Raw genomic sequence first — 27,053 nt, 5'->3', positions numbered from 1 at the left:
ACACACACACACACACACACACACACACACACACACGTATATAATCTGACATAAGATTAGTACTGTTTTGTGGACATCTCCAATGACCTTTTAAGTGGGTTTGTCTAATATAATTATATTTTACATAGTTCTGCATAACTACCTTTTTTTTTAATTTTAGGGAACATTCTACAGTGTTTAGGGTCTCACTACTAGATCAGACTCATAGTGATCCGCTTGCTTATAGCCTTCCAAGAGCTGGGATTACAGGCATGTGCCAACATACTCAGTCTCAATTGCAGTCTTAGCACACCCTGGGGGAGCAGGGCCACCATGTCAGGCCTGGGGATTGAACCCCCGGGGCCTGCATCTGCTTATAGGCACTTTAATCTGCTGAGCTATTTGGCTGGCCCAACTTGAGAGCTCTTTATTCTTTATCCAGGATCATACATCAATTCCTCTTGCTTTCTGTATTATGGTCTTTGTTATTTTCTATATGCTATATTTGGAGGTATTAGAATATTTTGAGTTTGTATAACTGGAAAATATTTTACCCTTAGTTTTCAAACTATGTTTGCTAAGTGTAAAATTCAATGAGGACAGATCTTTTTTTTTTTTTCTTTTTCAGTCTTTTGAATAAATGAGTCTTACTCACTTGCTCTTTTTTTATTCTAATGTGGAATAATATGTTATTTAATTTTGTTCTTCCATAGCTAATTTTTTCTATGTATATGCTTTAATGATTTTTTTCTTTACCATTAATTTTGGACAATTTCATTTTTGTGTATCTTGGTATGATTTTATTCATATTTCTTGTGCAAAAGGTTCACTTTTCTTGGAAATGTGGTGTGATAATTTTAACTAAATTTAGAAATTTTAAATCTTTAAACATTTATTGCCTACCCCATTCTACTTTGAGAATTCTAATTACATGAATATAAGTTTCTTGATTTTGGCACAGAGTGAACTATTATATGACTGATCTGCAAACTTTCTTCTTCATGTTTATCTTAGACAATTTTTATTGTTATATTCATTTAAGTTTGTAAATAATTTTTTATAATGTGCTATTATTGATCTCGTTATGTATTTATTTCAGAAATATTTTTTTAAAATTCACTCTGTCTAGATCTTATATCTTTCACATTTCAATAGTTGTCTGCAATTTTTAATTTGCTATATAATTGTTATTGATTTTCAATAAAGTTAACAATGAGTTAAAAAAAAAAGCCAAGACACACCATCCTGCAGGCCTTACCTAGACCTTCTTCAGACTTCTATGTCCTCACCCACAAAACGAAAAGGCAGAAAGTTACCATGGAGCAGCATCCACAGTTCTGCACGATACTGCACCTGGGCCTCAAGAAAGGTCTCAGGTGACCAAGACATGAGCACAAGGTACGGCTATGGCCACGGTGCCTCATCAAGCCTACCAAGCTCATAGGAGACAAGGTGAGCGGTGGCTGGCTTCGCACCATGTAGTCTACCATGCTACCTTCAAGTCTCCTCATGAAAAGTACAGGCCATACATACTCAGCAAAAGGAGGGGAGAGGAGCTGAACAATATCCTGGGTGCTGCCAGGAGGAAGGTGGCTGCCAAGAGGGACTGGGCCCCCTTCCCACTCCATGCATAGCAAAACCTTCAAGGAAAACAAACAAAATGAATAGGTGGACCAGATTAGAGTCAAGAAAAAGACTTCTTTACATATACTCTGGTGTCAGCTTCTTGTCACGTTGAGAAATGAGGTCACATCCTATTCTAGTAACAAATATGGCTTAGTAATGCCTGCTAGGACACAGAATAGTACCAGCCACATGTGCCACTTTCGAGTACATCACTAAGACTTACACGTCATACTGTCTCTCAGAGCTCTCTGAAAGCATCAGTCAGGGATATTGTTAACTAATGTCTATCTGCTACCTTACAATTCTACCAACACCGAGTTGGGCTGCCATCTGCCCACACCTTTAGTACCAGTTGTAACATACTCTCTCATTCATTCTCATTCTCCTTCTGTCTTCCTCTTTCCCTGAGTCCCTCTCCAGTTCTTCTCTCTCCTCTTTTCTCAGTGGTGATCAAACCCAAGGCCTTGTGCACGCTAGGCAAGGGCTCTAGCATATACCCCCAGCTCCAACAACAAATTCTTATCTATCCATGCTTCTGTTCTTTTGCCCCAGATTTTGTTTTCTGGCCTGATTCATCCCAGCCAAGAAGCTAGGCCTTGTCCACCGTGCTTGCCCTAGCAGGAGGTTGTTGCAAGCAGAGTCCTTACCTGACTCATCCTGAGCAGCTCTGAGCACCTAACACACACTGTAGAAAAAAGCTTCGTTGCTGTCATTTCTCTTCTTTGGTTCCAGCTTTGCCAAGGGAAGTAGGTGAGAAAATGTACATTTCTGGCTCTTTCTACCTCATATTCTTAGAAAGTTCCTAATTTTTTATAAACAACTATAAATTCAGAAGTCACATGCAACCATGATGAAAAGTAACAATAAATAAAAAGAGGCCAGTGAGTGGGATTTTAGGTGGACTGTTCCCCAGTTATTTGTTACTGATAAAGAGAGCACAGGACTGTTTTCCTTAGTTTCTGATTTCAAGTGCCTAAATTACTACGAATCTTGTGCTTGCGCATCTTCAGACTTGTCCTCCAGTACTGATCACTCAGCACATGGCAATACTAAGTCAAAGGTCTCAAAATTATCAGGAGTTTATCCTTCTCTGTCTTTGCAACTCATTTCTTCGAAGACTAGAGTGATTAGTACTTCTTACGGCGATTTTCCCACATCACTCACATGGCTATATGTGTGATTAACTCTGCAGGAGCTCTCTGGATCCATTAAAGAACAAATATACACACAAACAAAAACCATCACCACCAAAAGATTACCTTAATTATACTGACACTTCCTGCGGTGTCTGTTACTATGTTGCTTCTTTCCTGAAAGGAATGATTAGATGCTAGTTATCATGGCATAGGACATACTAATGTCTAATGTTCTCTGAGTCATAGAATGTCAGAATATGAAGGAAGTTGGGCACTCTCCTTTAATGGGGATACAGGAAGCCCATGAAGATCTGTGGCCACCGTGCAACAGGGCAGAGTAGGTATTAAAGCCTTGTTTGCAGGGCCTGCAGCATTCTGTATCCCCCTCTTTCAGTCTGACTAGTTCTGTACTTCTGTGTCTGCCTCCGTCTTCTCGGGCCACTGAGGGCCTGCTGCACCCCTCCCCCAACAGAATCTCTTCTGTCCCACATCTGGCCAAGGCCCAGAAAGAATGACATAGAAAATCGAGACAAAGATGAAATCATTGGTTCCTCTATTATTTTTCTAAATTGCTTTTTTCCTACCCTTGACTAGGCAGTATTTTCTCACAGCTGGGGATGAACAAATTCAAAAAGATGTTCTCAAATACACGGTTTCCAGGAGAAAGGCCACTAAGTCTTGAAAATATAAAATGAGCATTTCTGAGTGATTGCTCAGCTCACACCAATGTCTGGCTAGAACCTCATCAGCACTGATTCACTCTGGGCAAGAGGTCCCTGTGGAGGCTCCAGCTGCTTCACACTGGGGCATTAAGGCCTATTTTTCTTGCTGGAATAAATGACCAGGATGCGTTAACTGATGGAGGTCACAAGGATCCCATTTAGTGAAGAGAGGAATATTTCTTTAAAGATGCCATTGTGGTCAGAAAGACTTAATAGAACTTAAAGACTACATTTCTCCCTCCTTCCCTTTAAGGATAAAGTGTCCTTTGGCTGTGCAGGCATTAACCTTCACAAGCAAAGCCTCAAGGTCAACACTCTCTCTTTTTTGATAGTAAGAAAATGTCCCTGATGAGGAAAATATAGCTTATTATAGCTCAGTGACGTGTGTCTGGATGCCTAAGATACATTATATTACACATTGCGTTTTAGTTTTCATGAGCTAATATTGTATTTCTCCAAAAAGAACAGGTCTAATATTTTTTTGCTATAAAAATGCAAAGGGCTTATTTTCAGAGGATATCTTATTTTTTCAGGTACAACAATCTACATTTACTCATGTAAAAAAGTTTACATTTATTCAAATATGTACAGGCATGTCTTCTTCTGCAGAATCATCATAGGTCTCCAAACTCCAAATTCTGGCTTAGATTTCTTACAACTGCATTTCTTAAAGAACCACTGCCCTCACTCTCTCATATCCAGTGATAAAGCTCTTTTTTTTTTTTCTTTTTTTCTGCATTTCTGTAGATAGGTTCTACAGGGTTTCATTACATAGATCATACTTGTAGTGATTCTCCTGTTTTCAGCCTCCCAAGTGCTGGGATTATAGGCATGCACCACCATGCCTAGTCTCCATTGCTGTCTCAGTATGTCCTGCGGGTGGAGCTGGAACGGCACACCAGGGAGTGAACTCCAGCTGCTGGGCTCTGCTTAGGCAGGCGCTTTAGTCTGCTGAGCTCTCAGGCTGACCCAGCGATAGAGCTCTTGAATGAGCACTTGTTATCCATGTAGCCTGCTCCTAGTGCACTAGCAACATGGCTGTCAGTGATGTTACCCCATGAAGTTCTCACCCAAGTCACAACCTTTTGCAGGCTGGGCATAGGAGTAGTAACAAAAATGGTGACAGCAAAGATGGTCCACACAAAAGCTACCAAAAGTTGCAGGCATCAAAATTTAGATTTTTTTTTTTTATTTCACACATGTACATTAGGTATGGTTGTATCATCACATAACATACTGAATTATGAAGATTCATATTAGGCACAACCATGTCTGTTTGTGATCAAGTGTTCATAATGTTTGTGACTGTCTGTACTTTGGTCATGTGACAATAAGTTTTAAGTTTATCTCTTTACATAGCCATTTACCTCTTAGCCAAATGTGCCTGCTTGTGTATTTATAAATACATAATATATAGTATTTAATTATATTAACTTATTAATTTGTATTATTTATTTAAACACTATTGTCAATAACATTTATGTATATTTTAATACTACTTTATAATTTGATATATCTGTTGTGTGTTGCAAGGGATATACTGAATGCATCTGTCTGGCTGAGCATCTTAACTGGGGCTTACTGTTGGGCAGAGTTTGTATTATGAACATTCTGAACAAATCGTGCAGGCATTTATTTTGTTAGGTGATCTTATGTTCAGGAATCTATGGTATCACAACGTACTGCAGATGAAAAGTGTATTTTGCACGGTCTGGGATCTGAGAAGCCCACGAGCCAGGTGTTGGCCGATTCAGTGTCTGGAGAGGGCCACTTCCTGGCTCACCAAGGCCTCTTCTCATCAAATCCTGTGGGCTACATGAGCAGGGCCATCTCTGGGACACTGACTCCAGTCATGTGAGCCCATGGCTTTGTGACCAAGTCAACCATCAGTGTGGTATTTAGAATTTCAGAATATGAATGCAGGGAGTGCAAACATAGAGATCACAGCACAGAGCCTGGGACAGCAGATAAGACATGACTTAAACATCTCCATCGGCTGCTACCTTTTAGGTACTTTACAACTGAGTTTGTACAAAAACTTTTTTTTTTCATTTGTAAAACTGTGTTGTAGTTGAGATCATAGAAACTTAGTGTCCAACAAGTTTCTCTAACCATGCCCAGGTCAAATGGGGTACTTTTTTGTTTTCTTTGTAGCCCTCAACTTCAGATGCTGTTTCCAGGGCCTCATGTTTCAGAAGTTCTAAAATAGGCGCAGGAACAAATAGTCCAGGCAATGCTGATAAGAGTGACATGCAGAAAATAACTTTGGAGTTACGTGTATGCAGTGGCTACCTGTGGGTTATCTCCATATATCTTGGAGAAAGACTGTCATCATTCCTGGGGTGGAGAAATCAGGACAAAGGAAACAATTTTCATGGAGTTAAGCCTCCTCATTTCATTCCTGTAATAGGAAATCATTCACAGTTACTCTTATCCCTTTCCCTATTTGTTCCTATACTACTCTCAGCTGAAAGTAAAAAGGAAGCTAGCATGAGTGGATCTCCACTGTAGGACCCATAACATACTACAGCCCTGCAAAAATTCACTGATGCTGATATTATGTCTTTATAGACAAAACACAGAGAAGTAATAAAATTTACCCAAACTTACACAGCAAAGGGAAAGAGCCTAAGACTACAGGATGCACAGCTAAGGGTGAAAGACTAAGACTAAAGGCTCTAAGGCCACCATTTGCCTCTTTCAGAGATAAATCCCCAACATCTATGCCTAAACATTCCTTATCCTGCAGATGCCAGAGAGCATTCCAATCCACTGCTGTCACTGGCTAATGCCCCATCCTCTACCTTCCTCCCCTGCCAACCACCTGCAATCTGTCCTCATCTCCTTCCCTCCAGCCATGGCTCCACCTTCTTCTTCCATCCTTCTCCACTAGTCCAGTCCTACTTCTGTGGGAGTATGTGGAACAGCTCCGGATTACTCTCCTGTATATGTTTGTGCCTTCATTGTGCCCTTGGTCCTTTCACTTCAGCCTCCTGTTGAAACCCATCCTGGATAAATCACTTCTTTTCTTGTCTGTGCCCCTCCCCTAGGAAGACACAACACTAAGAAGAAACCCATGCAGGCTTCTCCAAAACTGCTCAGCACATGCTTACTATCTTCCTCTGCTCATTTTTTTCTTCCTGCCCCTGAGACTACCTTCAAGGACTTCAACCTCCTCCCACCTTATCAGTCCACCTGCCCTTAGCAGATGACCTTGGCTCCTACTTTTTGTAGAAAAGGAATCATCTGCCAGGAATCCTTTCCATCTGAGGCACAAAGTTAGATCCCCCACCTGCTCTGCATTCTTACTTCCTATGCAGGGAGGCCTTAAGCTGCTGTAAATCCTTTTTATCTGTGTTAATCCTTAAAAATATTCAAAGTTTTTTTTTTCCTTGAGAGAGCTTTCTTCACTTAGTTTTAGACAGAATTGGGTATATTATCCTCATGCTTATTATCGCTTTTATGGTTATTGCAAAAAACCTGAAGGCACGGCCACTATGGTCTTATTCCTAGCAGTCTCTTTTATATTATCAAGCTATTCCTGATTAAACTTCAGTCCAAATTCTCAAACAACAGAACAAAGGTTCTAAATTCTTGAGGCTTCCTGGAAACTTTCAAATTTCAAGCCAAACAAAAAATGATATGCACAAACATTAAATAACAAATCTTTTAAATTTCAAAGTAACATAAAAAGCCTTATAATTCCCTTCCCCCTTCACCAATATTAGATATCCACCTGAGGTAATTTTACACCTTACACCTAAGGTATTAAGGCAGGGATGGTCTGAGACAAAAAGATAGGGGGTTCTATTTTAGGCATGTTGTCAAAAATCTTGAGTGGAAATGGTTTAGGTTATCATTCCAGCATTGCCTCTTCCATACGGGTAAGTGGGTAAGCCACCATGCTCTACTATTGCATTTATAGAATGAGGTTACCAACATTTAGCTGCGAGGGGGTAAAATGAAGGAAAATATTTAGATGTTCAGCATACATGAGGTATTTAGTATTTGATAGGTTTTGCAACTATCCTTTTTTAGCATGCACAGGAAAAGTCATTCATGCCAGTTTCACGTTTACACTGAGGATATCACTAAGAAATACATAAAAATATTTAAAAAGGGACTCTGTCTGGAAGCTTCCTTCTCTACTCATAAGGAAGACACAGAGATAGAATTTATCTTTGTATGTCAAATAAAAACAATGAGACAAAATATGTGAAATGACAGTCTTTAGATACTGGACAATAGGAGGTGCTGGGCTATAATGAGGAGGAGAAGGGTGACAGATGAAATAAAACCTCTGATTGTTCCCAACCCACTGTCCAGAGTGTATCCTGGTCCTACTGCAAGGAAGAGAAAACCCAAACAGATCCTGTGGTCTACCTGAGCTCAGAATTTGCAAGGCGAAGATCCCTGGGAGCTGTAGGGCAGAGCACAGTGAGGCACGAGCTGACCTCACAGGCTTCCACCTGGAGTTCTTGGCATAGAGTTGGACAGGATGGGCACAGGAGGGCAGCAGCCAGGCTGAGCAAAAGCTGTGACAAATGAGCAGACAGAATCATTTGTAAAACTCAGCAAGGGCTGGGACTGGGTCAAGTTTCCAAAAGCCGGAGAGAAGAAAACTTGCAACATATTGGGGAAAGTTCCTAAAAGTATTCTACCTTAGGAGCAAGGCTAAATTATCTCTAGGCTAACGGTTTCTCTGGACCTGCTCAGCCAAGCCTACAGATAAGTCTTGAAAGGGTTAAACTATTTCCAGGGAACCTGTCTACATCGTGAATCAAATCTCTAAAATACTTAAAGGAATTTTAAAAGGTCTAGCCCTGGACAACACAAAATTCACAGCATTTGGCAGCTAACAAAAATTACTAGGCATGTAAAGAAATGGAAATACAGGATGAAACAAAAAGAGAGAAATCAATCAGGAGAAAGACACTCAGAAATGTCACAGATAATAGAATTAGCAGATAAGTACACTAAGGCAGCTCTTATAAATATTCTCCAGGTATAGAAGAAGGCAGATGGAAACACAAGCATGATAAGGAAGGACAGTAAAGATACATTTTTTTGTTTTTAAAAAAGAAGTAATCTGGAAAGATAATGCTCAATTACAGGAAACATACATTCACAGATGTCAGATAATGGGGTTGGTGTTTGTGGTTATCCTTTATGTCTAACAATGATTAAAGACATAAAAGCTATACTTTAGAATTATCTAAGGACCAGGTAGAAAAGCAACTTCCAAATCTTATATATCTTTGTATAACTGTTTATATATGCAAATCAAATAATACAAAGATTCATTCAGTTATATGGTTACTGATCATCCAGTTCTGTTTGATAACAGGAAATACAGAGATGAATTAGGTCTGTTCCTTGCCTGCAGAGACAAGCAGTCTATTAAATAAATCATAATAGTGTAAGTTCATACTATAATATACCTACAACTCAAAAACACAGTGTTTAATACATAGCAAATGATAAGGTTATGGAATAATAGGAGAAAATAAAAGCAACAAAGGATATAAAAGAGAAGCCACTATGCGATTTCCATATTTACAAATAAAAATTTTCAACACTAACCCTGAACAAAAATCTAATATACATAAATGTGCATGCATATGTTTATATCAAGATAGAAACACCCCAATAAACTTCAACATGGAACTTAATTATTTTTCATTTCTTCTCTGTTGAGTAAGACTGTCTACTCTAAGGTGAAGATACAATTTTCTAACGTGGATGAAAATATGCCCTTTCAACTAACGGCGCTACTAGGGATATTAAGCTCCTCTAATCTAGAGGAAACAAAGAGAATCTGGTGAGTACATTTGAGATACATAGAAGTATACGTTATATACTTCATTCAATATTCATGCATCAAATATATATATATGTATATGTAAATACACATGTATTATTTAAAATTTCTGTAGTTATAACCTAGTTGCCAAGGAAGTGATCAGCACAATTCCAAGAGTTAACGAGTATTACACATATCAGAGTGATATAAGTAAAGATTAAGATAACCAAGATTATAATCTAGCATAAAGGTTTGGAAATATAGTATACACAGAAAACAGTACATATTGATAATTCAGAAGTCTATCTAAAACAAAGCAAATAAATTCATCTTTTTAATCCCATAGAAGAGAAAAATTATTATATTTAGCTTTTGACAAGAGATTTGATTTTTCTAATATCTCTAGCTACCACACTTATTTTTTGTGGGGTTACTTGAGAACAAGCTATAGTGTGCTTTACGCAAAGTCACCTACCATGCCCAGTACATGATAAAGATTAAAGCGACATTTTTTTTTTTAATTTGAAACAGTTTTCCACAGATTTTCTTATCTTAAGAAATGCTGTACTCTAGACACATACTTTGGAATGAAATACACCAGAACAAAAGTTCTAAGCGACAGTGCCCCCAGAACCGGTGACAATGCCCACACAGAGTATCTACTCAATATTACCGTCCTGAATGGAGGCATGCGGTTCATCTACTGTGCCAACGCTTTCTGCACCTGCAATGGCCTCTAGCGTAAACTGCACCTCTTCTCTCACCACTATTCAATCCGGTATCTATAAAACAACCTGAGTAACTTGGGAAAAAAAGAAAAATATGGGTTGGTTCACTTCCCTGCCTTTAATAACTTGCCTCAGATAAAATCTGTACACCACACGCTAGAGTGCATGATCTGCCCTCAGGCAACTTCGGCAGACTCATGGCAAGCACTGACCTGCCAAGCACACTTCCCCCAAACATCACTTCTTGCTCTCATACACCTGCCTGTCTCTTCCTTGAAAGAGCCAGGCTCTGATCACCTCGTCTTTGAAAAGGCATTTTCTTTCTTTCTTTCTTTCTTTCTTTCTTTCTTTCTTTCTTTCTTTCTTTCTTTCTTTCAAGGACATTTTCTGATTATAGAATCTACTTATCTTTCAAAATTCCCTCTTTTTCCTTCTTTTGTTTCTTGCTATGTGGATAATTCTAATTTATGTTTCAGGGCTTAGCCTCAATATTACTTCTCCGAAGGCACCTTTCCAAAACTTCCCCTCAGTACCTCTTGGCAAATGTAGCCTCTCCATCTCTCTTTATAATATGTTACAATCGTAAGTTATCATTTGCACAATAATTTACATATTTACCTTAGGACAGCACATATTCCATAAAGTTATCATTTATCTGTCCTTCAAACTGCTCTTTCTCTAGTTCCTTATTAAGTACACTGTATGTTTTAAGGCTTCAATAATACCGTGGTGAATGAATAAATATACCAGTGGACGAGCCTAGAGTCCTGAGGGAAATAAAGATAACTGTACGAAGTGTAACAGAACTGTCAGAAAAGCATGAAGTCAGGTACATAAATTGTGAAACATAGGTCAAGGACCTAATTGCTTTCTGACATGAGGTAATGAGAAATCTCTCAACTCGAAGGAGAACAGAAACAAAAAGAAAAAGAGGGCATCATCTTTGAGAGAACTCCACTGCTGTGCACCAGGGTGTTTGTGTGCCCTTAATCATGCCTAGTCAGAGTACGTCGCCATGAATATTTGCAGAGAATCAAGACAGGATTATGCTGGTGTGAGTACTATTTCCACTTCAGCAGTGAGCATGTGGGAAAGTTTATCTACACATAGTCCTTCAGAGTCCCTAAGACCTGAAGAGATAGTTTCAGGCAGATTTTCAGATTTCATTTCTTATCTTATCTTCTTATCTTATTGACCACTTCACTTATTTCAAATATGGGAATCCAGGAATGGGCAAGAGGTAGGGAGTCACAAGAGAGGAAGCAGATGAAGGAAGGACTTGGGGATGTGACCGGCAGTAAGGCTGACACCCGCATCACAGCAACAATGCAGCTGGGGCAGCAAGTCCTCAGGGCACCCTGACCATCCACATGCCAAGGCCACAGCTTCAATCTCCTTTCCCTCCAGAATCCAGAGCCACAGTAAGAAGTGGCTTGGTACCTGCTGCCTTCTAATAGGTTCTGTACACTCACCAGCTAGCTTCCCCAGTTCCTTTTCTTAGTGCATAATCCCATACTTTATTCAGTTTCCTAGGCTCCATCTCCAGGAATCATGGTAATTCTCGACTCTCCTTTCATTCTGCATGGACTCTGTCCACTATTTCTGGTTTCCACAATTCAGTGTCTCTTTACATCAGCCCATCTGGCATTATTGCCATCCTTATCTCTTGTCTATGTAACTGCGACTGCCTCCCATCTGACTTCACTGCCAACCTTTCCACGCTTCCATTAGTGTGCTACCGAGCTTTCAAAAGTCTCTGCAGAAACATGGTGCTAATCCTATTACTCCCCTTCTTAACACTCTGCAGTGACACTCTACAACACCTTTTATCTATTAGTAACATAAGCACTTATCATGTTGATTTGTATTTGCTTATTTACTCTTTTCTGCTTCTCCCACTAGACTCCAAATCATGCCAGTAAGGTCTATGTCTCATACTTCCAGTATTTAGCACAACATCTGGCTTAGTAAATACCAGTTAAAAGAGTGATGCTTGAGGAGATGAAAGGATTTAACAAATGCCTCTTCATATCTGGGTGCATTAAAGAGGATAATGGTGTTCCTTGGAAGATTAGGCGACCCAAGAAGGAAACTAGAAAAGAATATTCTGAGGAAGCAGAGAAAAATTAAAATGAACGGAAACATCAGTGAAGGGGATAGAGAAATGAAGGGAATAGAAAGGAGACTGTACTCATTTGCCTCTCATAAGTTAGTAAAGTCCTTTTCAGGGTGACAGAAAGAGAGGCCAGGGAGATGGCTCCATGGAATAAGCACTTCCCTGGCAAGCGCAAGGGCCTGAGTTCAATCCCCAGTTCCACCAAAAAAGAAAGAAAGAAAGAAAGAAAGAAAGAAAGAAAGAAAGAAAGAAAGAAAGAGAAAACAGTGGTGGTGAACTAAAAGATAACAAGGTATGAGCCCAGGACAATCAGGAATGTCAAAAGATACCTGCAAACATGGGGAAGTCTTTCATTGGCTTCAGGTCTCTCCCTGTTGAGATGCCACACTCTCCTATCTATACCCCTTTTCCAGTTACTGGCGGGGTCCGATGGCTTTTTGGAACAAATGTTTGGAATACAATAAAAAGCATGCAAAGAAAGCTAGGGTAAAAGATACAGCTATGTTGACTTTAGGAAAGGAGATTTCAAAAAGTCTAGAAAGATAAAAGTCTAAATATCACAGTTACAGAACATCCAGCAATGGCACTAGTTCCATTGCAAGCTTGGGCCAGAGCTGAAAACCCCGGAATGAGCTTCTACTCTCCAACTTTGTCACCTAAATGATGATCACAACTCTGGAAAAGAAACTAGGGCAAAGAGGAAGGGAGCAGCTGGTTGCACAGATGGTGTCAGAGCTCAGGACTCGATGCCCAGATTTCAGCTTATGACGCCAGAGGCTGGTCCCTGGAAAGGGACAATGTGTATCATAGAAAACTGAGAAGCAAACTTCAGGCAACACCTCACCACATAAGATGTTTTGAAACTTGAAGTTAGGGAGTGACACTGTTTAGCACAAACAAAATTATAAATCACACGAAGGACATCACATACCGTGAAGAGGGATCAGTGCTGGTAAAGAAGGATCTTCTCACCCAACAGGGGAAATCTGGTATAGATGTTGTGGTTAAGTGCTTTGTGATATGATAGTAGGTACTTTTCAAAGACTAAATTAAATTTGAGGAATCCTAAATATTAGCTCACACTCTTTAAAAACAGCACACTGCATATTAGCATAGTAAAGGTTGTAAGAAAGCACACAAAGAAAATAATTTATGTATGCTTTATTCAGTCATTCATTTGTTCTTCTGTTTGTAGTGCCAGCTATTGAGCCCAGGTCCTGGTACCTGCTAGCCAAGCACTCTACAGCAGAGCTACACCCCCAGCATGAGTTTAACTGAGAGTGTGCCATAGTTTTCAAGCCATCTACAAACTCATGTGACATGTACGTGATTTAATAATAACTGTGGGGACTAATGTTCTAACTGACCAATTTAGAAAATCTGGACCTATGGCAACATACAAAATATTGATAACAAAACAAATCAGCAACAAAAATCACAAAACTAAAACAAATTAGAGGGCTAATATACACATGAGACAGTAACAGGTAGAAGTTGGGACCGCGGAGATGGCTCAGTGGAATAAGTGCCTCCCTGGCAAGCTCAAGGGCCTGAATTCAATCCCTGGTTCCAAAAAAAAAAAAAAAAAAGTAATAGGTAGAAGTAAAATATCTCATTGAGAAACTTTGGAGTATGGGAGAAGGGCTGAGTTATATAACAAACATTATGCTGATATATGTTGGACAGAGGAGGCAAGTACAATGTAATGATCTCAAGTCATGTTTCACAGTAAGAATAGAAATTAAAATTCCTCAAAGTGGGAGTGGAATCAAGCCAGGAAAAGGGGATGAAAATGGAAGAAGCTATTTGTGGGAATACACACAGCACATCAGAAAGGTAGGGCATGATGGCAGCAAGTGATGTGATTTCCTGGGAAATCCCTCTGATAGAATCAGAGGATATGAAAAATGTATGCCTTGCTTTGCTGGTAATTTTAATCTCTCAATAAACTGAAGAAGCAGTGAGGAATGGGATTTAGTGTCACTTTAATTTTAACAAATATGGGAAGAGTGCTTGGTCATTTAGAAATATCAGAAACTTTGGAAGAAAGCCAAGTGCTCATAAAATCCAGCCTCTCCATAATCCTGTCAGAGATATTTTAGAGAGGATTTCTTGGAAGGAATGTTACAGTAAATAATCTTTAAGTCCTATTTGAAACATTAAAGACTGGCTCTAACACTCAACAGCTACACTGAAGAATTTCAGAGATGGCCAGTAAGAACACTGAGCAAAGAGCCTCATTCCATAGCTGATGGCTATGCAAAAAGAGACAAATAGTAGCACATATCAGGTAAGGGAACCAGAGCTGAAGGTGCTCCCTATAAATCTGTAGAGCTGTAAGAACTGAAACTATGCAGTGCTGGCACAAAAATAGGTCAGCAGTATAGAACAGGAACTTTAGAAATAGGCAAAAATATACATAATTTAATTTCTGGTCATAGAAAAGTCAGTAGAAGCATGGAAACTCAGCCATGACCTTTAGAGCAGGCATCTACTTTGTATTTATAATTGGAAGGCAGCTCTGCTCACCACTGCACCCCGTCGTCACACTGTATGCAAAATTGGAATAAAGAACTCATGAGGAAAATTAAAACAAAAGTCATTTTAAAAAGTGAACACTTAAGAAGGAAAAAAATACCCAGACTGGATAGGTGCTTTTTAGGAAATAAGACATCACAGGATTTAAAAAAAACAAAAAAACAAGTTAAAGGATTAAAATGATTAACAACCACATATAAATCGAGTTTAAAAAACTGCCAACTATACACTATAAAATAATCTGTTTACCAAGAAGAAATACAAGTAGAAAATGAAGGGGAGAAAGGAGTAAGCAAGATGTTATAGTGAGCTTTATGTTGCTGTGATAAAATATCTGAGAAAATCAACTTAAAGGAGGAAAGCTTTACTTTGGTCCCTGGTTTTACCCTGTGCCTCTGATGAGGCAGAACATCATGGTGAGCGTGCAGCAGAGCACAGGAGCTGGGAAGCACAGAGGAAGGAAGGGCCAAAGTATCCACACAAGAACACGACCCTGGTAACCTAACTTCTTTCCATGGGGCCCCTTCTTTAATGGCTCCCCCACCTTGTAGTATGTCACAGACTGAGAACAGAGCCTTTTGTATATGGCCTTTGGACCTTTCAATTTTTTCATGATGTGGATCTTGAAAGAATTCAAGTCTTTTTTTTTTTTTTTGGCAGTACTAGGGATTGAACTTAGGACCCTGCATTTGCCAGGCTGACACTTACGCCACTGAGCCATATCCCTAGACCCTTGAAAGAATTCAAGATAAAAAAATAGGACATCGATTTGCATAGAAAAGTAGTAAATACAAAGGCTGGCAAAATAGCTCAGCAGACTAAGTGCTTGCTTAGGCAAGTGCAGGGACTAGGGTTCCTTCCTCGGCACCACATGTTGTGCCAGCCCCACCCACAGGTACTCTGAGCAGGCCACTGAATCCAGGCGTGGTGGCCCATGCCTGTAACCCCAGCACTCAGGAGGCTAAAAACAGGAGGGTCACTAAGATCTGGCTGTGTAGTGAGACCCTGTACCAAATCCATAAGAAAAAAAGAAAATTAGTAAATATTAAATACTTATGTCTACTGGTAAAATAATTGCTTGATATATACTAAAAACCACTTACATTTTGACCTACAAGTTCTATATATAGAAATCTCCAAGGGAAATAATTCTAACTGCTGAAAATGTAACATGATTTGTTTTATTTTATTTATTTATTTTTTGTATTTTAGGGAAGGGTCTTGAGGGTGTACAGGGTCTCATTACTAGATCAGACTCATAGTGATTCTTCTGTTTATAAGCCTCCCAAGTGCTGGGATTACAGGTGCGCGCCACCTCGCCCAGTCTCAATTGCCATCTCAGTGCACCCTGGGGTGGGGCTGGCTCCGCAGGCCTGGGGATTGAACTCCCGACCTGCCCCTGCACCTGCTTGAAGGTGCTGAGCTATTTGACCAGCCCTCATGATTTTAAAAAAAGAAGAAAAAGGAAGAAGAGACTAATATTTACTCAGTGTTTACTACATATATAAGTAGAAGGTGTTTTGTAAATTATCACATTGAAGTCTCACAGCAGTTCCATAAAATATATCTGATCAACGTGTTATAGAAAAATAAATATAAATGGAAACATTTAGAATACTTAAGTTATCCGGGAATGATTTATTTGACAGATTATTTAAAAATTTAAATATGTAGTAGAAAGTGCAAAATAGTTTTAATGTGAACAAAACTACTTAACAGAAAAGTTTATATTCAGAAAGACTGAAACATATGCATAGAAAAAAAGACTGGAAGAAAACACATGAACACTAACCCAGCAGGACAGAAGTGGACCTGAGGTCAGGCCAACAAACACAGCTGGCCTTGAGAACAGAGCTCGCTGCAGTGGCGCTGTGGCTGTGGAAGGAGGGTGGCGGGCACCCAGACTCTGAGGAGCCCAGAATCAGTTTAAGCGGTTTGTCTAACACAGGAGATAGAGAATGTAATTCAGGGCAGACACGGTAAATCTTCTATAATGAGCAGAGCTGTAATTCTTTTCATGGTAAGTTGCTGGGAAAATCATACATTGGTCATGGTTAAAATGTCAGAAGACTCAAAATCATAAGAAAAAATAACGAATTATTGAGGTTTTGGCTTACTCTAGAAGTTGCATAAAATTTCCTGAGAGAAGTAGTAGATGAAAGAAGACTAAAGTCATTTTTGGTGTAAAAGTGTTTTGATTAGGCAGCTGGGAAAATCTGGGTGGAAAAATAAAAATATTTACTGTTGAATTATCAGAAAGAAGCAATTGTCTAGGTCAGTTTTTGAGGGACTAGGAATGTAGCTTAGTGGGAGAGTGCTTAACTAGCATTTACAAGGTTCTGGGTTCAATCCTTAGCACCATAAAAGCAAACAAAAATAAACATTACATTTTGAGAAAGAGGGCCTGGATAAGCACATGTGTAACTCACAGAAAATGACATATGTGTGTGTACATGCTCCCAGGACACTAATCTAAAACCATATCGGTATCATAATATTTTGAAGAATTTTATTAAATATTCTTCGTAATTTAACTATTAGCTTTTCTTTTTTGTCTTCCTTTTTCCTATCCTTACATTCCATATATATTAATATACACATATAGTTATAATAAGTATTTCCATGTATATAAACATATAATTTCATACAGATAATTTAGCATTTTCACCAGTGGCCATTATTGACAGAAAGATACAGGAAAGGGAAGGGGAGGAAAAAGAGGAAAGGGGAAGGGAGAAGAGAGAAGAAACAAATGCTTGGTCAACTCAGCACAAAATACAGATTCATGGCAAAGCTTGCAACAGCCCAAAGGCACAGGCCCAGCCTCACCTAATCTGCTGGCTAACATGAACTGTGCTTGTGCTCTTACAGCTGAGGCTGCCAGCTCTCCACCGCACCCCCAAGAGAGCAGGGCCCAGGCTTTGCCTCCCGGCAGAACCCTTGCACCACAGCAGTGCCTCGTGATCGCTGAGTGAGGATGGACATCAGCCCTGCTTCTCTCTCCAGAAAGAGATCAAACCTCATGTTTAACAAAACATTTTCCTTTAGAGCTATAGTGACTGATCTGACCACGTTAGTAGTCTGTACCATTACTTAACCCTGATTCAATACATTATTTTTATTTTTGTATTCTGTTGCTGTTTTCTTTTAATTCTTAATTTAGGGAGGCACACCCCTCAAGGACACATATCTGTGTATATTTATTCTAAAAGCACTTTTTACAAAGCACATACAAAATTTTTAATAATACAAGTGGTAAAAATGTTTAGGTGACTATTGACTTGGTGATATTGCTAAGCACATTATCTATTGAGGGTGGTATATTACTATTCCAAAGTGTGGTAGACAGAAATGTAGAATTTAAGAAACATAGAGCTAAGTTCCTAGACCTGCCACTTCCATTCTGGAAAAGTCAGTGAGGCCCTGATCTTCTGTTTCCCTTTCTGTAAAATAGGACCATTAATAAGAGAAGCTGTGCAAGTATGCATCTTGCCTGTCTTAAAGGGAAAACAGCAATCAAATGGAATAAATTAAATGAGCAAGTTTGGCCAACTTGAATGCAACCACGAGCCATTCTATTTGCTAGGCAATGCTGCACTAAGGAGAGAGACTGTGTACAGCAACAGCTTCAAGAGCAGCTGCTTCTGAGAATCGTGATCAGGCAGAAGAGCAAGGTGATGAGGAAAGAATCCCAGGCACAACCTGCCAAACATGCCCCAGTCACAAGTCCAAGAGCATGTTTAACACCCGCAGTGCAGAGAGATTACCAACACCTGTCACCCACACCCGCTGGCACTGCTGCAAGCATCTTTGAAACCAGGAAAAAGCTTACCAGACACAAGCTGCTGTCCAGGCAACCCCACGGGAACCATGCCCAAGTTGTTCATGGCTGTGGCCCAGGCTGTGGGATCTGTCACGGACATGTTGAGCTGGGTTGTATCTAATGCTATACTCCCCAAACCGTCGGCTGCTGTGAGGAAAACAAACTCCATTTAAAGTCCACAGGCAAGAGCTTCCCTTTAAAAAAAATCATGCTTCTAGCAATGTAAGGCTTCATTTAGCACATTTCCAAACCTTACACACAAAAAGCACTATAATCTACAACATTTTTCTTCAGACATAACATAAAGTGTTTCCGAGTATTTCCTGGGAGGAAACTTGATGAGATGTAGTTTGCATTGAACAAAACATGCTGTTAAGGAGGAACCCCTAGAAAAAAGTGAAGCTTGCTTTCTTTTCCTTAAAAAATACTGGTGAAAAAACAAGGACCAAAAGGCAAAGCATAAATACTCTCCCAGAGAAGCAAGTAAGTGGCTTAGTACACTAAGGACAAATAAATGTGTCTGTTTCTAAGCATAATTCTAGACCAGGCACGCCTTCTAACTATCCAATAAGAAAACAGTTGTTAAGTGGTAGTACTGGTCCTGATTAAAATTTTTAAGTGTTTCTTTGTAACATAATCCTTCTTTAACATAATCCTCAATTACATTAAGGATGTGCAAGTGTCTACCTAGAGTGACTTTCTAAAGTACTTCCTATAAGCACTGACAATCAATCAATCAATCAATCAATATTTAGAAACAATAACACAGCTAAAAAAAACAGCAGAATTTCTTAATTTGTCTTAATGCTCATTGATTTTCACAAGTTTCATGGCCTGAGGGCTTTTCTTTTTCAGGGCTCTTACCCCTGGTTCCATGACTATTTTTATAGCTGTGCTTCTCCAGTAAGAACTTAAAACGCCTCATTTACCTGCAGCCATCATCTGTGGAAGCTCCTGGGGACACTGAGTGGCTCTGTCAACTCCACCTGCATCTACCATTGAGTTACAAGCATTCTGGGGAGCAAGAGTGCTTAGATGGCTGAAAGGAGGGTTCACTTGGAGATCATCCGACTCTGCAAAATGAGAGAGGGGGTTGTGAGAAGCCATAGCAGTTAATAGAGAGACAACTTTACGGGTCAAGCCGCTGTGCATTCAAACCCAAAAGTGAACCACAAAGAACACCTTGGAGCTGGGCACCGAAGGAAAGCTGCTTCCTGTCATTCCCTCAGTGACTGTCTTGGGGCAGGGGTGGCTGGGTTTCTCCCAGCACTGTGAGATGCGGGGGTCAACTCAAGGCACCTAGCGCCTGGCTTGGGAAGCAGGAGGCTCCGCATGAGCCGCCTCTGCACACCGGGCTTATCAGCCCCGCACAGCCTCTGCCACGGACAGAGCCTCAGTGCAGAGCGCAGGCACGGGCGAAATGCGATTCTTTGCAAGTTAGAAAAATTAATTGATGTTTTTATTTTGGAAGATGGTCGTCTGTGAAATGTATTCAGAGAGGAAAAATAGTGGGGAGGAAACAGAATAAAGCAAGAATCCTTTCACTGTGAGGATGGAAAAGGAGGGCACCTAAATTATAGCAGTTAGGAAAGGCAGGAGGAGAGAATAGCACTTTCTTTGTAAAAGAAATATGAAGGTTACTGGAGGAGCAAAGGAACAATATTTGTTTTCTTAACTCTGTGGACAAGCACATTTAAATGGTTGAATACATTTGGCCTGAATTTTTCTTAGAAATTATATATATATATATATAATATTTTATGTATTATATAAGTATATAATACATATTTTAAAATACATATATGTATTTTATAATACTTTTAAAGATTTGATCTTTTTGTGTGTGGTGGTGGTGATGGGGTACTGGGAATCAATCTCAGGACCTTGTTGTCCCCAGACAGGCACTGCTCCACTGAACGATATCCCCAACTCTTAAAGATGTTTTCCAACAAATATAATAATGAAACATTAAATAAAGTTACAAAGGGCCCCTTTCTACCACACTGTATATGCCTCTCTGACTTCTCTCAATCCTTAAAAATGCAAAGATATAAAACAGCCAGGCATTTATATTTTAACTACATTTTTACTAGTTTAAGATCTAAATGAGTCACCTGATAAATTTGATCATAAGTAGATTTATCATAAGTATTTATTTTTATTTGTTTATAAACTTACAAATATTTTAAACCACAATTCCACTGATGTTAATTTTAGAATTAAATGTAATAGTCTGTCAGCATGTCTAGTATGAAGTTTGAACTTTTTAGGGTGTATTATTTTATCTCTTTGAGTCTCAGGTGAAAGAATCAGTAAGCCCTTCAGCATTATAATGTCAAATGGAGGTTCCTGCCAGTTGAGCAGAAGTTTAATTCAAAGAGAAGTTCATGTTTCAATATTTCAAGTATAGGTGAATAATGAGCAAGTGGTTTTTATGGTCTCACAAAGTCTAGCCTTTAAGGAGAGGAGAATGGGTATAATGGGGAATTTTTTCCCCAATTATGTATTATCCAGTGGTAGATAATCCCAATTTTGAAAGTGTGCTATAATCCAGAGCACATATTTTATACCTTGCCATTAAACTACTAAATGAGCTCAGATAGTGATTATCTGTGGTTCATCAATTATCTTAGGAAATGGGAACTGTCAGACAAAGAGAGTCTTGCCATATAAAATAAATTCAACAGAACAAAAAATACAAAGCTAACCTAAATGTCTGCACTGTAGCTGTCTCTTCATCTGCAGCACTTTAAAGATGAAACCTCAAAGCACTTTTCTTTCTCCACTGCCAAACACCCCAGGGCACAAGTAGAACCAACCTAGAATGTGCTCACTATTTCTCAAGTGGCCAGCCATGTAGTAGGGCTGCCTTGGATCACTGCAAGGTCACTATTTGTCTTACTTATCTCCACAAGTGAAGCATAGTTGGCTGGCTTCCTTCTAGCTCAGATTCTCCTCCAAATGAACATTAATCATATCATGTTTTTTTCCCATCTAATAAGTCTGCAGTTCTGGAATACTATAGCAGAAAACCTTCCTTTACTTTGCAGGCTTTGTGGTCATATTTCAACTGGAATTTTTGCCACAGTATTTTAAAGATTGGCACTAGCTTGCCTTTGTTCTCTTTCTGTGATAGTTTTCACTTTAGTGATTATTGTCCTGTAAAGAAACATCAAGTGTCCCGAAAGCCATAGATTTTAGAAACATTTTTCATGGTCACCTTAACAAAATGCTACTATTGTGGGGAAAAAAAGCCTTGTTATGTTAGCACGATGTGGTTTGTAAACCTTAGATTATGTCCTAATTGAACTCTGTGACATTCAGTGAATCACATTGCTTCAATCTCCCAATCCAGTGGTTTTAATGACATACAACGTCATATAGCTACAAGGTACCTAGAATGGTGGTGACTCTGAAGTAATTTCTGTCACATCTTAGGCATTTCCAATAGTCTCAAGGCTGCCATGCACAGCTTATAAAATTTAAACAGATTTGATCACATATGTGACAGAAAGGGTTATATTTGTAATTAATTACTAACCAGTAATTTATATTGAATTCTACTAATATCTATTATCTCGGTTGAATATCTGTCTCTTTGAAATACTCAAGGGCTGACCAGATAGCTCAGCAGACTAAAACGCCTGCTTAAGCAATTGTAGGGACTGGGGTTCTATCCTTGGCATGCCATGCTGGCCCCACCCTCAGGGCGCCCTGAGATGGTGGTTGAGACTGGGCATGGTGGCGTGCACCTGTAATCCCAGCACTTGGGAGGCTGAAAACAGGAGGATCACTATGAGCCCGATTTGTATAGTGAGACTCTGTAGACCCTGCACTAAATACAAAACAAAAACAAAAACAAAAAAACCCTGAAAACCACATCATGGACAGCAATGTGTAATATAAAAAACATGCTTGAATGAATACCTGTTATCTTGGTCTTCTAAATGCGTACCATTTCTAATGTCATATCAATTACTACTATACTCTTTAAAATATATTTTTTTTAACGATTGGATTTTTATTTATTTATTTTTTTTTTAATTTTTTTTTTTTTTAATTTATTTGTGTGTGTGTGTGTGGCCAGCTCAGCCCACCAGGGGGCGGGCTGGCTGGCATGTGGTGCTGGGGGATTGAACTGTGGTCCCTGTGCTTTGCCAAGCTTGTTCCAAGTAGGTGCTTTAGACCACTGAGCCATCTCTCCAGCCCTAAAATATTTTTTAAAAAAAGGTTAAAAATAGAAAAAAGAGACAAGAACACAATTTTAAGATTTCTTAAAAGCTAGCAGTAATATTCAATCATATGTCCAATCTTACATAACTATATCCATTAATCTGAGCAACAGATTTGATGATTAAAAATAGATAATATATCAACCAATGTTAAACAGCTATTCCTGTTTTGAAAATCTGTAACATATGTACTGTTGCATGCTATCCTGTTTCTGTCTTTGTTTCTGATTTTTGTTCTTGATTTTGTTTTTATTTTTCAAAATAAAATAAAACTTAAAAAATACTCAGAAGTGTCACGCTTAATTTATCATTTAAATCATTTTATCTGCCTTAGTTTTCTTATTTTTGAACTACAGAAAAATTTAATATTCTTAATGATGTTTGTTTATACATAGAGGTGTGGAAAGTTAAAAAAAATGATAGTTAATGAAACACTTCGAATATAGTAGGCAATAATTATTATTATTTTATTTGGAAGTGTACTGTTTCCACTAAGGTACCCTGGGATCTTTGTATTCTGGTGGATAATTATGTAATTAGTTATAAAGCAATGAATAACACTTGATATTTCTAAAAGTAAGTGTTGCCCTAGTTTTCTGTGGCACACCTAAACTGTAGCAGAATATTTCATTTTCCCACAATTCTTTTATAAAATAACATGGCATCACTTAAAAGTTGTATGAATTTTTTTCTTTATAGGGTCTTTTTCCTTTCCAAATAACTACAAAATCTTTTAAGCAATTTTTATCAATTAAGAAAATTGGCAGTTGTTACTTACAGGTTTCTCTAAGGAATGATCATCACAAAACAATCAGGTATAAAATCTCAGGGATCATGAGAGAGCCTTGTCCAGGGCTTCATGGACATGGAACCTATCCTTTTTAAAGAAATATTTAATATAAAGTCTCATGCCTGACTGATAACTAAGAAACAAGCTATGATTGTGCTCAATATCAATATTTCATCAGATTCTATCAATGGAACAAATAGTTTTGCAACTCACCAAACCTATGAAAATTCTATTCAGTGGGGGGTAGTGGGCACAGGCTGCTCTCACTCTGACAACTCCTTTTTACTTTTTCAATGTATTTGGTACAGGGTCTCACTATGAAGCTCAGACTTGTAGTGATTCTCCTGTTTTCAGCCTTCCCAGCTCTGGGATTACAGGTATGTGTCACCATGCCCAATCTCATTTGCGTGGCATGTAGTGCCAGGGATGGGACCCTAGTCCCTGCATTTGCCTAAGCAGGCTCTTAGTCCACTGAGCTATCTCACCAGCCCTCCTATTTACACTTTTGATCTTTTATAGATACCAAGGATACACATATGTTAAAGAAAAATAATCCACCCATAAATGTCCATAAAAAATAGATTCCTAGTAAAAGGAGTAGAAATAAGCTAGTTAATGAAAAAAGTATTTTGTTTAACTTCTTAGGTCCATATTTACTTCAAGAAAATATTTACAGCTGGAAGGGCCAGCCCGATAGCTTAACAGACTAAAGCACCTGCTTAGGCAGAGTGTAGTGGCGGGGGTTCAATCCCTGGCGGGCCATGCCAGCACCACCCCCAGGGTGCTCTGAGATGGAGATTGAGACTGGGTGTGGTAGTGTGTGCCTGTAAACCCAGTGCTTGGGAGGCTGAAAACAGGAGAATCATTCAGTTTGATGTACGTACTAAGGCCCTGTAGACCCTGTACTAAATACATAAAAAAAAGGAAAATGTTTACAGTTGGAGAGGCAGATTTATTAATGTCTTATAAAAAGCTGATTCCAAAGAGGTCTTATTTTGTGTAATATCCAACACATAATTTTATTTTATAGGAACTCTTCAATAGCATGACCATGGTATATAGTAGAAAGAAAAAATCTGTCCATCAGAAAGTCACTCTTCAGGCTGGGGAGATAGCTCAAAGGTCTAAGCACCTGCCTCACAAGCTCAAGAATCCAGGTTCAGTCACCGGTACCACATGCCATGTTGGCCCTGAAACCACCAGCCTAGACACTAAAACTCAGCATGGTGGCACACACCTATAATCCCAGTGCTAGGGAGGCTGAAACAGGAGGCGTACTACAAGTCCGAGCTGTGTAGCGAGACCCTGTCCAAGTAAGTAAGTAAGTAAGTAAATAAATAAATAAATAAAAGATTTTTTTTTACAAAACAAAAATAAAAGTCACTCTTCTATCACTAAGAAAATCTCTAACTTTGGTCTTTATGCAATCTACAGGATACCTTCTTAGGTTATAGAAATGTTCCACAGATTAAAACAATAGAAAATATTATTAATCAGATGTTCTTATGTATTAATGCCATGATTTTTAAGCAACTATTTTTGAATAACAAGGGAGATATTTATGCTTCCTATGATGGTAAACTAAGTTTCTGTAGACCAGCTTTCCTTTGGAAAGTTTAATTTTGCATTTTTCATCTATTATTTAAAAAATTCTCACTATTATCTCTTCACAAGTGAAATGACTCCAAAAGAGGCTCTAGTTACCACAGAGCATGACCTCATAGGATTCCAGAGAGGATGCTTGCTGTGACCAACCGGGTGTTACTCAGTAAGGTGAATGGAATCAACAAGTTTGGGGACAGAGTAAAATTATTATGGAAAATGAGGTAAAAGAGAACACACAAGTTGAATGCTTTGATGGCAACAAAGAAGAGATTGTTGTAGTCACCAAAGATAAACAATTGAAGCAGAATTTCATGTACTTCATTGAAAGTATACAATAATTACCTTTCCTGTCTCCTCAAAAGAAGTGGCAGCAATGTCTACATTGCTCCTTAATTCTTGGAAGCAATTTTTTGAGTGTTGGAGATATTTCCTATATGATAAAGTACAATAAAGTTTTCAAGTCTGATAAATATGTAAGATACTGATTAATTAATAACAATCACTGGGGCTGGGGAGATAGTTCAGCAGCACAGACCCTGCCTGGCAAGTGCAAGGTCATCAGCTTGACTTCCCATACAAAAAATAATTTCTATGTGTTGATTAGAAAGAGAGAAGAAGATTGAGGTTTTGAAGAGAATCTGTACATTAGGCATGTTATAAAGACTATCTTACCATAGCACTATACAGTAGGAGCAGTCTATTAAAGCCAAAAAGCACCGTCTTGGTAATGGAAAAACAAATCACCTCTGGGAAATGGTATACACAGGCAGAACACAGCTGGGTGGAGATGAAGGAGGGGTGAAACCTGAAGAACTTTCTGACAAATTCATGAAAGCAAAGGTATTCTTCAGTATCTAACCTCTTATCGATATACTTAGAGAAGCATTGTAATCTGGAAAGTCACTGACACATATCACACCACAATGCAGCAGAGAGGTGCCATTTCTAGTCTATTTTTTCAATTTTCCCTCTCAGGCAAGAAGACAAAAGAGCCACGTCCCTGCAGCCATGCTCCCACAGCACGCTGAGCAGCCGCTCATGCACAGGTATTCTATCTCCCTGTCCAACACTAAGCACAGGAAGGAAGCTCCTCATTTTTGCCTAGTATGCAGCCAGCAAGCTCAGTGTATGAAAGAGAGGGGCACGGCAGGTGCTTCTCTCTCTATATATAATTACTATATTTATACATTTATAAATTATTTCAAATTCTATATAAATATTACATATGAATACATTTTCAAGTCAATTTATGCATGGAAGGATGGAAGTAAAGGTGAAGAAATAAGGAAAAGAAGAAAGTAATAAAAGAAGAGCAATAAGAGAGAAGTTGTTAAAAAAATAAAATAAAATTTTAAAAAAAGAAGTTCACATCCAGGAGGTTTGAAATTTAACACAAAGGGGAATATATCCTTTGGAAACTCAAATGTAGGTAATTTTAAAGTGTTAAAGAAAGAATTTTTTAAAAAGTCTGTCACCGATTACAAGACAAGCTCTTGGTGCACTTAACAAATCATCAGCTAAGATTCAAGATGCCACACTTCCTTGGTAACCACCACAGGGTCATGAGCAGGTTACAGCGATGGTCTCCTTTTGTGAGACTTCTTGCAGCTGCTCTTTGAATGCGTGAAAATCTATAAATAACGACATCTCCAGACCCATTAAGCAGTACATTAGTGTGACAAAGGCATGCGCGTACAGGACTAAAGAAATGAAATTCTTGAAAGAAAGGAAAAAGTTTCAATCTGGCATGAACCACAAAGGATAAAAAGCAGATCTGTCCATTTCTCAAACACAATTCCATTATGGGCCTCTGATTACTGTATATCTTCAATTTTTCTACTTTGTGTAGCAGCCAATTTTAAACTATAAATTATCTTCTTTCTCTCTCAGTGAATGGAAAACCTTTTAGAGAGAGAGAGAGAGAGAGAGAGAGAGAGAGAGAGAGAGAGAGAGAG

At 38.8% G+C, this 27,053-nt stretch overlaps 1 protein-coding gene across 6 annotated transcripts in view; it reads right to left on the bottom strand.

The window, feature by feature from the left end:
• The window catches only part of Enox1 (ecto-NOX disulfide-thiol exchanger 1), a 661,835-nt gene that overhangs the window by 206,451 nt on the left and 428,331 nt on the right, over window positions 1–27,053 (bottom strand). For all 6 annotated transcript variants that reach the window (XM_023700180.1, XM_023700182.1, XM_023700181.1 and 3 more), the window contains 2 exons: window positions 19,401–19,544; window positions 18,481–18,618 (listed from right to left, as the gene is read on the bottom strand). In XM_023700180.1, coding sequence (XP_023555948.1) covers window positions 18,481–18,618; window positions 19,401–19,470 — 208 coding nt within the window. In that variant the 5' untranslated portion in view covers window positions 19,471–19,544. The remainder of the gene's footprint in view (window positions 1–18,480; window positions 18,619–19,400; window positions 19,545–27,053) is intronic.

This window comes from Octodon degus, unplaced genomic scaffold (genome assembly GCF_000260255.1).
Source record: "Octodon degus isolate 3935 unplaced genomic scaffold, OctDeg1.0 scaffold00122, whole genome shotgun sequence".
Classification (NCBI taxonomy): Eukaryota; Metazoa; Chordata; class Mammalia; order Rodentia; family Octodontidae; genus Octodon; species Octodon degus.
This window is presented reverse-complemented; position numbering and strand designations above follow the sequence as displayed.